Here is a 14,851-nt window from a genome sequence, read left to right on the forward strand (position 1 = left end):
AAGTATCTGGAGCTTTATTTGTGAGACTTTACTTAATTTATTTTATTTTATTTTCACATTTATAGCGGCACACAAAACCCTCAGGCATCTAGACGCTAGTTACAGAAAATGTAAAGTGACATTTTAAAAATGCAAGACCACCCATAAGGTTTACAAAATGTGGGTGGATCTTGGAGTCATAGTCTGGCATAGCTGCACCACAAGGTATGGGGCTGCATCAGTCATGCATATATGCAACAGACAAAATTAGGGTAGATGCACATTCTGGCAAAGTTGCACCTCATGTTACAGGGCACATCATCAGGAATGCATATATGCAACAGACAAGATTAGGGTAGATGCACGTTGCACCTCATGTTACGGGGGGCTACATCAGGTATGCATATATGCAACAGACAAAATTAGGGTAGGTGCATATTCTGGCAAAGCAACGCCTCATTTTACGGGGCTACATCAGGTATGCATATATACAATAGACAGAATTAGGGTAGATGCACATTCTGGCAAAGCCATGCCTCATGTTACGAGGGCTACATCATTAAGTGCGATAATGTTTACCAAACAAGACATGGAACAGCAAAAGACTGTTTTACAGAAGAAACAAAGAACAAAACTGTCGTACTAGGCCTGACGGCATTTCTGAGAGTGTAAGTGCTGATACATAAATTAGGATAGAGGGTGGGACAGATGGGATGCTGAGAAGGATAGGTTGTAGACAGGCAGGATAGGCAAGAGGTACATGGATGTTGAGAACCCTCAAATTGAAATCTCTCAGTAAGCACTAAAATCAGTACAGATGGAGGAATGCAAGTTGGACAAACATGCCTAAATTCGAAATTACCAAAGAACAGCAATGCATTAAGTGAGGGATTCAATGAGGCATAGAAAGGCAGAATGGCACAGGTATGCCTAGCTTCACCAGCATTGTGATTTAGAGCATAAGCATAACAGTGTCCAGGACATGACTCACTGTGATCCTATTTGGAGAGCTACGTTCCTGGGGAAAATTTGTGAGGGTAGTTGTCTGCAAGCTGTGTGAATGCCCAGTGGTAGAGAAGTGTGGAGCGCGAGCTGCCGCGGGAAGCCCTCCAAGCCCTCTTGGCCCTGACAGGCTCAGATGGGCTTTTGTGTGAGCCTTAGTACTGCGGTCCGGCTTCCTCGCCTGCCGGCTTCCGGTTGGTTCAAGAAGAGAAACATCAGGCCAATGAGGAGCATTTCAACTCCGTTGGCATGGTTACCCTATGAAGCATTCCGGTGCCGAGGAAGACGGCGGCCATGCCATGGTGATGAATGAACCAACAGAACTGGTGATACATGCACATGGGGCAGGGAAAAATAAAGGGTGATGCAGGCAACATTGGGGTGCGGGTGACAAAGGGCACTGCTACTGCCCAGGATATTAATTTCAAGTGATGTGCAACATCACGAGGCAGCGAGCGCCTGATAGGCTTACTTGCCTTCATTAATGCAAGTGGAGTAAGCTACCCTCAGTGCAGGGTCGGGTCGTGGGAGGGGGAGCAAAGAGGTCCTCTCGCTTTGGCGAGCATCGTGGACAGTCCTTGAGTCCTTGATGTCCTTTCTCCAGAAAGTGTCTAGTAAGCAGTGATTTGAGGTTCCTAGTTCGTAGGTTTCAGCGATGCTCATTCCGCCAAGTTTCGACTTTCTTGTAGATTGTACCGCATAGTATTATTTGCTGCATGGGCATTCGATACTGTAAATTACATTTTGACTATCACAAATTGCAAAGTCTTTTAAGTAAATTGTATTACTGGTATATGGATGGTGCACGAAGTTCTCCTACAAATAATCTATCATTTGCATTCATATGCACAATCTTCCATCCTTAAAACATACATACATGTTTTTACAGAAATGAGAACAAAACATTAGAAGAACCTACACAAGCAGGTAGGAGAGTTGATTGTTGTGTTTTTGTTACCAGAATTTGAAACACTGTTGGTAAAATAGTCTGGAACATCCCACTGCAATGGATATTGGTGGTTTAAAAACCACTCGGAAGATGTCTGTTGCCTTGCCCTGCTGGTCCTGCCTATCCGAAATGCTTGTAGAGCCACTCCGCAGCATGAGCACTCCAATCGGACATCCTCCACAGCAAATGCAGAGGCCCAGACCAAAGGCCTGGGTCTAAGGCCCCCGTCTTTGCCTGTCTTGCCGGGTATGACGGCATGCAGAACGGATTTGCTGCTCCCCCTACCTCTATGCTGACAACATGCTACGCTCCCGTTCGGCATTCGCACCGTTCCAACAGTCCGTGTTTCCCGGAACCTCCAAGACTGATGCCTACTCGGACCGTCAAGACCCCTATACAAGGTATGTTTCGTACCATAAGGGAGAACCTGTACATCTAATAGCTCTCTCAATATCGTCTTAATTACCCCAATCCTCAGACGTACTACCTTATATCATCCTACCTGACGCACTTCCTCACAACTCCCTACAAAGCCAGAGAGCAACCACCACTATGTACCGTATGACGCCGGCCTTCCATCCTATTTGTTCAATCACACAGGAAAATGCGCATTTCATTGTGCACTGCATGCTTACAACCTGTCTCCACGTATACTCCTAACCTCAGAATTATGCGTCATGGCCCTAGAGCCTTCATATCAGATGCAGTACTACCCCCATCTGCACTCCTGGGCATTACATATGTTCTCAATCACGTTCTTGACAGCGGCGCAGATGCAATTCCAGCATGCGCTTCACAGGCACCGACTGCTGTAGACGCATCTTCCAGACATTTTGCATAATTCACAGTGACACTACCCCTGTCGCTGCCTTGCGGTGCCCCTTCGCCAAACACACTACCCCTACCTCAGCTGCTCCCATTCGAGCCTCCTTCTCACTCAACAAAGCCTCGAGCAGCCTAGATCCAATGGTTTACACAACCTCCAAGGCCTCTGACTCTCGATCACCGTTGGCAACCCTAGCCACCACCAACACCGGCAGGCTAGACGTATCACCTGCACTGGATCTCTCCATACAAACAACTGCCAAAGACACTAGCACATCAAACTGTGTTCCACCTACAACTAGATATGCCAGACACTCACCTGGCTTCAACACAGCTGATGTGACCATTACTACAGCTACCGCACAACTTGTGTCCCCTTCACCTTCTGCCGCCACACACAGCTTGGTGCTTGCCACCCCTTATAGGCTGGCAGCTACTCGCAACTGGCACCTGCTGTCCCTTCTACTCTTGATGATACATGCATTTTGAAACATGTTGCCCATTTTGTCATGCCACGTGTAATTCATAATCTGTCGTCCACTGTTTCTGTAGCCACTACTATCCTCAATGCCATATGCACCCCAAAATCTGCTGCCCATTCTGTTTTTGATGCTACATGTTACTCAAAATCGATCACCCCCTTTGCTCCTGATGTCACCTGTATACTAGTTCCTGCTGCCAGCACTATCCTCGATGCCAAATGCACCCCGAAGTCTGCTGCCCATACTGTTTTTGATGCTACTTGTAACTCAAAATCTATTGCCCCCATTGCTCCTGATGACGCTGGCTTCTCAGAATCTACTGTCGCTGCTAACCCTGATGCCACATGTACCCAGGTGACAGCCACCTTAACAAGTAGTGATTCCACATGCACCTCAAAGCCTGACGCCTATAAGCCTCACCCCTTGGAGCCTGCTGCCACTGCAAACAGGATACCACTGAACTCGTCAGCAACCCCAAGAAGCCAACTCCTTGCACACGGTAAGCCAACACCGGCTAACAGCAAGGCCAAAATTGAAACCAATCCATCTTAAAGGAGTGCTTATCAACTCTACATCCCTCCTGGTACACGCCCTAGACATAGACGACCTCATCACCTCTAACAACCTTGACCTAATAGCCATCACGGAAACATGGCTGCACGCAGCCACGGGACCATCCATCTCCCTCGCTATTCCGTACAACTATACTATTCTCAGAAAGGATAGACTGCTCACCAAAGGAGGGGGTGGGGCCATCATAGCCAAGAATCACCTGGCCATTAGAGAAATGTCTTTTTAAGTTTTCCACTCTGGAGAACTACTCTCCCTTAAATTATCCATCTCTGACATCGCCACATTAACCATCCACCTCAGCTACAGACCACCCGGTCCCCTGCTATCATTCGAAGAAGACATCGCACTTCTCCTCTCAAGTGACACTAAGGCTTCTCCTAGAATCATCCTCATGGGAGATGTAAACCTTGGCTTCAATGATCCTACCGATGATAATGCATTGGCCTTAGCGAGCTCTATTGAAGCACTGGGCTTCACCAAGCAATAACATGCCCCACACACAACAAAGGGCGCACACTAGACTGGCTGGCTGATTTCAATTGTAACACTAACATTACTTCAAACACCCCATGTCCTTGGTTTGACCACAACATCATCTCATTCACCATCCCCAAAAACAACCAAATCGGTATCACACAGCAATCTGCACCGGCCTCCATGTCAAGGAAAGTGGGCTTCTGCTGCTGTAACCAATAACAGACTACCAACCCTCCACCACTGATCCTAACTCTATGGTAGAACTATTCAACCAAACGCTCCTTGCAGCTATCGACAAAGTAACGCTCATGAGCACATATAAACCTAAACCATTAGCCCATTTGAACTCCTGGTACACCCACAACCTCAAAAATCTACGGGTTAGCAAGCGAGCTGCAGAGACTGTGTGGAGAAATTTACCATCTGCAGCTAATAAAGAACATTTCACCACGTCAGCCAAATACTACAAACAGGCCATCCTCTTAGCAAAAAGCTCAACTTACAATGAACGAATAGAAAAAGCCAACTCTTGCCCGAGAAAGTTCTTCGCCATATTGCGAGAACTCGAATCACCAGCCTTGACAGTTGCCTCAAAGACTTCACATGGTGCTCCAATATCCAAAAGACACCAATGGACAAAATGTCCCTACTCCAAACAAAAATAGCAGTAAACATGAACAAACTCTCACTAACCGCGGCTCCTGCCACCCTATTACCACCACTTCCTCAATCTGATAGTCCATTTGAATTCAGACCAGCCTCTACATTAGAAGTCACTAAAATGATGAAAGGCCTGAAGCCGTCCGGATGCCAATGTGACATATGCCCAGCATCCTTCATTAAAGACTGTGCAACAGAACTCGCCCCTTTCGTGGCATCACACATTAACAAATCCTTCTCCGCCGGCAACATATCTGCCAACCTCAAAAACGCATGGATCCTGCCACTTCTAAAGAAACCCACATTAGATCCAAACACTCCCACTAACTATTGTCCAATCACGACTGTACCCTTCCTACTGAAAATACTTTACAGAGCAGCTTACCTGCAAATATAAGAATATCTTGAATCCAACAACCTCCTGGGCCTGCGCTAATCTGGCTTCCGACCAGACCATGGCACGGAAACGGCACTGAATTTGGCCTCCTCCTCCTACTAGACCTCTCTGTGGCCTTTGACCTGGTGGATCACAAAATCCTTTGCCACCACCTCTCCTCATCCGCTCACTTCTCCTCTAAGGCTATAGCCTGGATTGAGCCCTTCCTAACTAATCAAACATTGAGGGTTTTCTCCAATTTAGCAGCTGCCCCTCCTGCCTCTCCTGCCCCAGTTACGTGCAGAGTTCCGCAAGGCTCTTGTGTCTCCTGACACTGTATAATATCTTTACGAAGCTCCTATCCTGGACAAGTTGAATGTCTCTTACACTAACTATGAAGACGATACCCAGGTCCTACTTCCCATTTCCGGCAATTACACACCCGACACTGACATTTTGAACAAAACATACCAAATCATCTAAGCTTTGATGGCTCATTAGTATCCGGCCAGAGTCAAGCAGAATGGAACACGCATTCTGATTGGCTCTCGCCGGGTCGTTACCCGGCTGAGAATCCTTTGATTCTCGGCCGGGATTCCAGCCGCCTTATCCTCAGCGGGGGGCGTGGCAGCTCCTCAGCCAATGAAGAGGCTCGAAGCGTGGCCATCCCCGCTCTGAGCATCCCCATGTTTGAGAGGCTGCCTTCGCCCCCTGCCGGGGACTCGGGTAAGGCTTTTTCTTTCTTTTTTTTCCCCTTTCCTCCCTCCTCCCTTTCTGCCCTCCCCATCCCACTTACCTTCTTGCTCCTTCGTTCCCGGTGGGGAACGATGGCAGCCTCCAGCCATGTGGAGACTCGGAGCGGGGCCATCCCCGCTCTGCGCCTCCACACGGCTGGAGGCTTCCATCGTCCCCCACTGGAGACGCAGGTACGTTTATTTTTTTTTTTACTTTTAAAACCCCCACTTACCTTCTGCTCCTTTTTTTTCGGGAGCGGACGCACTGGGAACACTTCTGTTCCCAGCACGTCTGCTCCCGATGGCCGCCATGGAAAGGGAAAACGGATTCCGTTTTCCCTTTCCTGGCAGCCATTTTCTTGGTTGTTTCTTTTTTTTTCCTGTCCCGAATCGCTGCAGCGTTTCGGGACAGAAAAAAATGCTTTTAGTGCCCCGGTCACGCAGATATTGTGGACCGGGCTACTAATAGCAATATGCCCCTCGCGGCGGGGGCATTACCAACTCAGGTCATATTGCTCGGTGCATATTGCTTAAATATGCTGAAATGACGAAAAAACAGAGTTGCTCTTTGTGGGAACTCAAATGCGACGAACCAAACTCAACAAACTCAAAAATGAATACACATCCTTCGTTATAGAGGAGTAAAAACCCTAGGGGTCTACCTGGACACGTCTCTCCCGCTAACAAAACACGTAACCGCCATTGTGTCCGCGGCTGCATACATGTCCAAACTTATCAACGCTTGCAGCCCCTTCCTGACTTCAGATAACTGCATCACAATTGCTAGATCACTCATTCTATCCAGGATAGACTACTGCAGCGCCCTCTTCGCAGGTTGAACCGCTTGCAACATCAAAAAACTTCAGATCATACAAAATAACGCGCTCAGAGTAGCACTGAACTTTCTGAAAAAAGAGCACAGTTCAGCTGCCAGACCGAATGCCCATTGGCTGCCAGTCCGGGAGCGGATTATGTTGAAAACTCTTTCACTAACACACAAATGCATAGCCAACACTGCTCCCAAAAAATTATCTAACACAATTGTCAAAACCCAATCCAACAGACCTACTCGGTCCGCCTACGCGCACCTACTCTCCATCCCAAGATTTAAACGGCAAAAGGCTGGGGGCAGCAGCATCCCTGTGGTGGTGCAGCAACAATGGAACGCACTCCCACTATCGCTAAGGTCTGACTGATCCCTCTGGTCCTTACGTAAAAACCTCAAAGCACAGTTGTTCATATAGAATATTCAATCCCATAATCGTACCGCACTCCATCAGTATGTCAATCGCTGATTCATTCCAATGAAAACACCATTGAGCTGCAGCATGCTTCTCTGTAACAAGCAATGAGCCTTACTTGTAAGCAATCTAACTGTTTATCGTGCAACCTGTATTCTCACAACTAGCGCCCAGATGCCTCCGGGTTAGGTGTGCTCTACAAATGCTAAATAAATAAATAAATACATATATTGATACTGTTTTTCTGTGTGTTTTATTCCTAGATTTGGGCCTTCAGGATGGACTAGTGTCCAAAATTCATTAGACCCCATTGTACAGTTACTGCCTGAGATATGGAAATAAATCTGGTATTTTTTCACTAGGGAATGTATTTGGAATTTCCTTTCTCATCATAAGAGTTTCTATGCTACAATATTGTCGATTCAATCTTCTACAATCCGACAAGGAATATACTTTAATGGCACAAGTATTTATCTGAGGGTTCCTTCCATTGCTCCTGACTTCACAGTCAGGACATAGTCTCCGGCAGAAAGACAGAAGCCACTCCCTGCATCGCAGGGCTGATGAAGCATCAATTATGTACTTGAAAAGGCTGTATGCTGCAGTCTGCAGACAAATTAGTGCACAGTGAGAGGTATTCTGTTCTTGAGGCCACCAATGCACAAAGTTATAAGTTAGCGTGTGGCTTCTTGATTCCAATATTTGTATTTTACTTCAATTTTTTATATAGTGCCAGATTGCATCAGATTGCTTCAAGGCTCTTTACATGACGCAAAAGGGAACAGGGTAACACAGTGCAGATAAAACATAATTTAAAGGTAGTATAAGGTACAAAGGCGAACACTCACAATAAATAAATGTACATTCCTAGTTAATCGGATTAGATCATTCTGGCTACAAATATGGCTGAAGAAATAAGTCATGTCTATGCTAAGGTAGTGCCTAGCGGAAGAGATGTTAATCCTCCTGTGAACAGGAGGAAGGGGACGAAGCTCTGACAGGCCAGTAGTCACTTGGCCTGGGTTAAGTGTCATGCTTTATATTTCCTTTTGGATCTGGTAAAAGGGGAGTTCCGTCTGATGCCTTCAGGCAGAGAGTTTCAGTTTTTAGTTCTGACGACTGCCATAGTCTTTGCCTCATTGCAAATCTTTTTGAACAAAGTGCACGTAAGGAGGATCTGTGACGTTGAGCATAACTTTTTCCTGAGGTGTGGTTAGCTGTTGCTGAAGTTCAGGTTTGATAGCCCAGTGCAAGATGCACTCTTATGACTGATGTGCATAGTCTTAAGGGTGTTTTTATTTCATATATATTATGCAAACATTTTGTATGGTTGGATAAGTGAATGTTAGACCAATAGATGTTCTGGCCATTACTTTGCCCATTTCTTGTAATGTGTGGCCTCCTTAGACACCAAATGCCTTACAGACATGTCTAGCTGTTATTTCTTTATCTGTTTCTTGTAGAAAAATGTCATTTGGAACAGCCCGTGACAGAAAGATGCAGTAAGTATGTATTTAATTTGCAGGAGCCCCTAACCCTGGTTGCAAGTATTTAATTTGCAGGAGCCCCTAACCCTGGTTGCAAGTATTTAATTTGCAGGAGCCCCTAACCCTGGTTGCAAGTATTTAATTTGCAGGATCCCCTAACCCTGGTTGCTAGTTTTCCTCTAGCTGGGAAGAACAGATGTCTAGTCATTACACACTCACCACCATTCCCCTCCTCTCTCCCAATCTAGAGCTGACTCTTGACCCTTGTGTCAGAAGGGATTTCCCCATCGGTAGTACATAGAGCAAGCTGCCATGTCTTCATGCTAAACAGCAATCTTCACCTTCACCCACACATCAGGAACACGGTGAATGGAGATTAAGACCAACCATATTTGGGCAAACACATGAAAGATTACATCCCCAGCTCTGACCTCCAAACTCTTGCGCAAGCCCTGGTGCAATCAAGACTGGGCTACGAAAATGCCCTACTGATTGCAAAACCCTGACTCATCCAATGAAAACAAGCCAATATTCAACTGCCAATAAAAGGCACATGAGATTACAGCCAAGCACATGTCAAATTATGACTCTACTTGCTCCCTGCGGAAGCCCGTTGTGTATGATTAAATTATAAGGCCATTCAGTGCAATTGCAATCAACACCGAGCCGAAAGCTTCTCGTTTTCAGGAGCTCACTTGCACAGAGAAGTTATGCCTAGAAATCCTGGTTTAAAACAGCAAAAAGGCACCTGAACAAATGTACTCAACCTGTGCTCTGCCAATAGACCTCCGCCCGGCTCCTTACCTCACTACATTTTAGAAATAACTTAAAACCTTCCCATTTCAGTAACTGGTCACTAGCAGGCTCTCAGCATGCGCCTATACACTTTTTTATTAACACCTCACCATCTAAATTCCCTTTACTCTACAGTAGATACTACACTTGTGGACCTGATTTGCAAAGATTTGCACCAGATTAAATCTGGTGCTGCCTGGCGCCATGTTTATTTGTTTATTTTTGCATTTATTTCAGCGCACAAAGCCCAGCATCTAGGCGCCAGTTAAAGTAAGTGCTTAGTACATAAGAGAAGTGCAGGAGTACACATATTGGTGAGACAGCAGATGGAAACTGGTTACCCCTCCCTTATAACCACATCACTGGTTCGGACTGACAGTTTTCAATACTGTGTTTATATTTCGACACTGTATGCAACCATGCACGTTTTTCCTTATATCACAATTTATTCAATGTATTCAGTTTTTACTAAAACAATATTAAAACAATATTTTTTATCAAATATTGAGCACACATATACTTTCATATAACCATGAGGTTATGTTACTGTGGGGTTAGTATAGCATGTGACTTGATTTTCCTTCGACACATACAGTATTTTTAAACTGTCAAACAAGGAAATGCTTCTTTTTTTTTATTTTACAGTGAAGCACTTCTCAATGACATATACCAATGTTCATACTCTACTAGAACACCAGAAAAAACAAAACATACAACTATTCAGGGCTTGGCAAGTCGACATATGTTTCGGCCCCTGTGTTTTATGACGTTATCCCTAACGCTTTCAGACTGTTGTTGACGGCCTTATTGAGGACGGTACAGTTTTTGTTAGACAACTTAATCTAAGCACCCCTTTATGATATGATATGATATGGCATTTATAACGCGCCTGTACACAAGTGTTTTGCCTGCAGACACTACAATATAAACATACATTTTTTTTAAACCATTAATAAACCAAAATATAAGGGCTGCTGCTAATTTTTCATGTTATTCGCACTATTTCATGCACTGACCTTAATTTCAATGTTTGTGGATATGGGAGCCATCTCTAGACATATTTCTTCTGTCTGAAGGTTGAAGAGATTTCTTTTCATTCGTGTTTTCTACTGAGAAGAATTGTTGTGTCAGAGGTCAATATCACATTACAAGTTCTCCATATTGTCCTATTAACCCTAGCTTGGATTTTTACTCACCTTATCTTGTCAGAGTCTCCTTTGTCAGTTAGAACCCTTCTATTTCAGTAAGATTTCTTCATTGTTTGTTTCTCTAAAAAAGAAGAAACAGAATGTCTTTTTTTAACATTTTTAAGTTTGGGTTCTAAAAACCACATTCTCATTGTTTTTTGTGGTGTTAATACTATTTTCAAAACAATGTTTTTATATCCTTTCAATGCTTGACCCACTGTGTCGGGTGATACCAAATCAATCTATGCCCCAATTTATGTGTGTGTGTTCTTAGCAGAGAACGGAAGGTGGGATGATATTATTTCCGTTATGCTATCCAAGATTTCAATTAGAAAACATAGCTGGCTGTATCAGACAAAAGTTCCTCTAGCGTTTCAATTCCTTGTTTATTCAGGCGTGTCTTATACATCAACATGAAACGAGCGTAGCATTTGTGCAAATAAAGATTTTATGGCATCTACTGCTATGTCTTACAAATCATCCTCGAGCACTTGAAAACTCACCTATTTAGTAATCGCACGCCGCCTGTCTACTACACACAGGATTGTGAGTCACTTACTGAGACGTTGACGGAAAAGCCGTGCCTCTCAAACACTTCATGTCCCCTGTAGCAATGCCACCAGCAGCACGGCATCTTGGTACGGGCAATTATGGGGTTTCGGTGTACTAACTTGTGGCTTAATCTACCAAATGCATTCTAATAGTAAGAAAGAAGTAATTCACTAATTCAAACTTACTGCCATTGGGATGTTCTTTTCGAGATGCTGAATCGTGTTGCAGCCGGGAAATGCACCGCACAGACCGGCAAAACCCGCTATTTTAGGTGCCATCTTCAGTTGGTTTTGTTTATGCAATCAGTGTATCTCATCTGTGATTCTACTTGTCACATCATTGTTTTTAATTCTGATGTGATGTTTTTTTTATATTAGTTGACATATTTTTTGAAAAAAAAAGAAAAATTTGTAAAAAAGATGTTCCCATCTTTCAACTTTAAATCCTTTAAAACAGGAAAAAAGAACATTATGTTTCATGCAAAATAGAAAGCAATCTAATGTGTTTTCTTTATTGATTTTACTTTCAAAGGCCGGTGCCTGACCAGTGATTAGATTGAAAGATTATGAAACTTTGTAGACGGAGAGCTACTTAGAGACCACTTCAGACATTTTCTGGTTTGTGATACAAGTCATTTTTGGCCCCAATTAGAGGGGGAGACCATGATTTAATATTAAGAAAAGCAGAACAATATTGGATTTACAAATTGGACTCTTGTGTAGAATGGGGACTATTTATGTAGTCATGGTCTCTAAGTAGATCTCCATCTACAAAGGTTTCATAATCTTTTAATCTAATCACTGGTCAGTCACTGCCCTTTAAAAGTAAAATCAATAAAAAACAACATTAGATTGCTTTCTATTTAACAGGAAACATAATGGGCCTCATTACAAGTGTGCCGGTCCGGAAACAACGGTGCCGGTAAGCCTACCGGACCGGCACACTACAAATCTGCGGGCAGGAGAGTTTTCACGGGAGCACCGGCACCCCCCGTGTCCCCATTCCCAATCGGACTCCATGGGAATGGGGACTAACTAAATTACCGGCGCCTGACTTCCCGACCACCGGACTTGGAATAGCCCGGTGGCACCGGGAAGTTAGGCACCTGTAATTTTTTAAAGGTCCGGCAGCAACCCGCTGGTAGCACCGGCAGGGTTACCGCTGGACCCGTAATGAGGCCCAATGGGTTTTTTCCTGTTTGAAAGGATTTAAAGTTAAAAGATGGGAACAACTCCCTTTTTTTAAATTTCTGTTTTTTTTGCAAAATATTTGTTCTATTTTTTTCAATATTGTCAACTAATATAAAAAACCTGTCAGATCAGAATTAAAAACAATGATGTGACGAGTAGAATCACAGGTGAGATACACTGATCGCATAAATATAACCAACTCAAGATTGCACCTAAAATAGTGAATTTTGCCGGTCTGTGCGGTGCGTATCCCGGCTGCAACACGATTCGGCATCTCGACAAAAGAACATCCCAACCCATATGGCAGTAAGTTTGAATAAGTGAATTACTTCTTTCTTACTATTAAAATGCATTTGGTAGATTAAGCCACAAATGAGTACAACGAAAAATCTACCATAACTGCCCATACCAAGATGGCGCGTGGCTGGGAGCCTTGCTACAGGAGACTTGGCAACATCTCAGTAAGCGACTCACGATTCTGAGTGTAGTAGACAGACGGCGTGCAAGGACTAAATAGGTGAGTTTTCAAGTGCTCAAGGATCATTTGTAAGACATAGCAGTAGATGCCATAAAATCATTATTTGCACAAACGCTACGCTTGTTTCAGGTTGATGTATAAAACACGCCTGAATAAACAAGGAATTGAAACGCTAGAGGAACTTTTGTCTGATACAGCCTGCTATGTTTTCTAATTGAAATCTTGGATAGCATAACGGAAATAATATCATCCCACCTTCCGTTCTCTGCTAAGAACACACACACATAAATTGGGGCATAGCATGATTTGGTATCGTCCGACACAGTGTGTCAAGCATTGAAAGGATATAAAAACATCCTTTTGAAAATAGTATTAACAACTCAGAAAACATAGAGAATGTGGTTTTTAGAACCCAAACTTAGAAGATGTAAAAAAAAAAAGACATTCTGTTTCTTCATTTTTAGAGAAACAAACAGTGAAGAAAACTTAAAGAAGTACAAGATTTCTAACTGACAGAAGAGACTCTGACAAGATAAGGTTAGTAAAAAGCCAAGCTAGGGTTAATAGGACAATATGGAGAATACTTGTAATGTGATATTGACCTCTGACACAACAATTCTTCTCAGAAAACACGAAAGAAAAGAAACCTCTTCCACCTTCAGACAGAAGAAATATGTCTAGAGATGGCACCCATGCACACAAACACTGAAATGAAGGTCATTGACTGACATACTGCGAATAACATCAAAACAAAAAATGATCACCAGCACTTTTGTTTTAGTTTATTCATGGTTTAAAAAATATAATTGTATGTTTATATTGTGATGTCTGCACGCAAAACACCAAACGGGTGCCTAGATTAAGTTGTCTAACAAAGACTATACTGTCCTGAAGAAGGCCAGTCGACAACAGTCAGAAAGCATTGGGGATAATGTCATAAGACACAGCGGACGAAACATATGTCGACTTCCCAATGCCTGAATAGAGAGCCTATGGGCCTCATTATAAGTCAGGCGGTAAGGGGTTAACAGCGCCAGTAAAGGTGCCGGCGCCGTCAACCCCGTACCGCCTGATTAAGAGGTCCCCTCGTGGGACCCCCTCTGCACGCCTGGTTTCACCAGACGTGCAGAGCGGGTCCCGCGAGGGGAAGAGGGAGCAAACAACGGGCTGCTCGTAATCGGCCCGTTGGTTGCTCCCTCTCCCATTCCCTTTCAGCCCTATGGGGGCTGAAATGGGAATGGGGAAGGGCCAGGCCTGGGTTCCTGAAGGCAGGAATTACCGGGCCCTCCGAACTCGGAATGTCCCGGTAATTCCCCATTCTGGGAACCCGGACCCGATTTTGGCAGCAGCCATTCCGCCAATAGCGGCATGGCTACCGCCAAAGTTGTAATGACGGCCCATGTTTTGTTTTTTCTGGTGTTCTAGTAGAGTTTGTAGTCCGGGGACTAAGGACTAGTCACTACGGTGAGTAACTTGTAATTTTTCACCCTCCCTATCTGTATGAATTATACCTGGTCAGGGGGGCGGTGCGGTAGTAAAAGTAACATTCAGACCACGCGTCCAGCTGTCCCTTGCTGTGACAAACAGTGTCTTTGCATGCATTCACTCACAGATAGATGCACACATGCAAGCACTCGCAATATTTTAAAACAATCCCATACATATCTACTAATTTAACATCAAAAGCCTTTCGTAATGAGAAATCGCAGGCCGTTAAATGCCATTGATGTGTTTGTGAGATAAAGAGAAAACATAGTATGAAATGCCTACGAAAATCACTATTAAACTTGCAAAAATGATACTTCAGCGGAGCGGCCTCTATAAAAACCAATGAAGACAGCGGCGATAAACACAACATGCAGCC

The 14,851-nt window shown here is 44.1% G+C and overlaps 1 protein-coding gene across 2 annotated transcripts in view; it reads left to right on the plus strand.

Annotated features, from left to right (window-relative positions):
• ADGRG5 (adhesion G protein-coupled receptor G5) overlaps positions 1-14,851 on the plus strand; it is a 651,384-nt gene that overhangs the window by 234,062 nt on the left and 402,471 nt on the right. Inside the window, exon 4 of one of the 2 annotated variants that reach the window (XM_069654199.1) lies at positions 8,762-8,800. The exons of the other annotated variant lie outside the window; for it this stretch is intronic. Coding sequence (XP_069510300.1) covers positions 8,762-8,800 — 39 coding nt within the window. The remainder of the gene's footprint in view (positions 1-8,761; positions 8,801-14,851) is intronic. 2 annotated transcript variants of the gene reach the window in all.

Source organism: Ambystoma mexicanum, chromosome 1p (genome assembly GCF_040938575.1).
Source record: "Ambystoma mexicanum isolate Mex_15411 chromosome 1p, UKY_AmexF1_1, whole genome shotgun sequence".
Taxonomy (NCBI): domain Eukaryota; kingdom Metazoa; phylum Chordata; class Amphibia; order Caudata; family Ambystomatidae; genus Ambystoma; species Ambystoma mexicanum.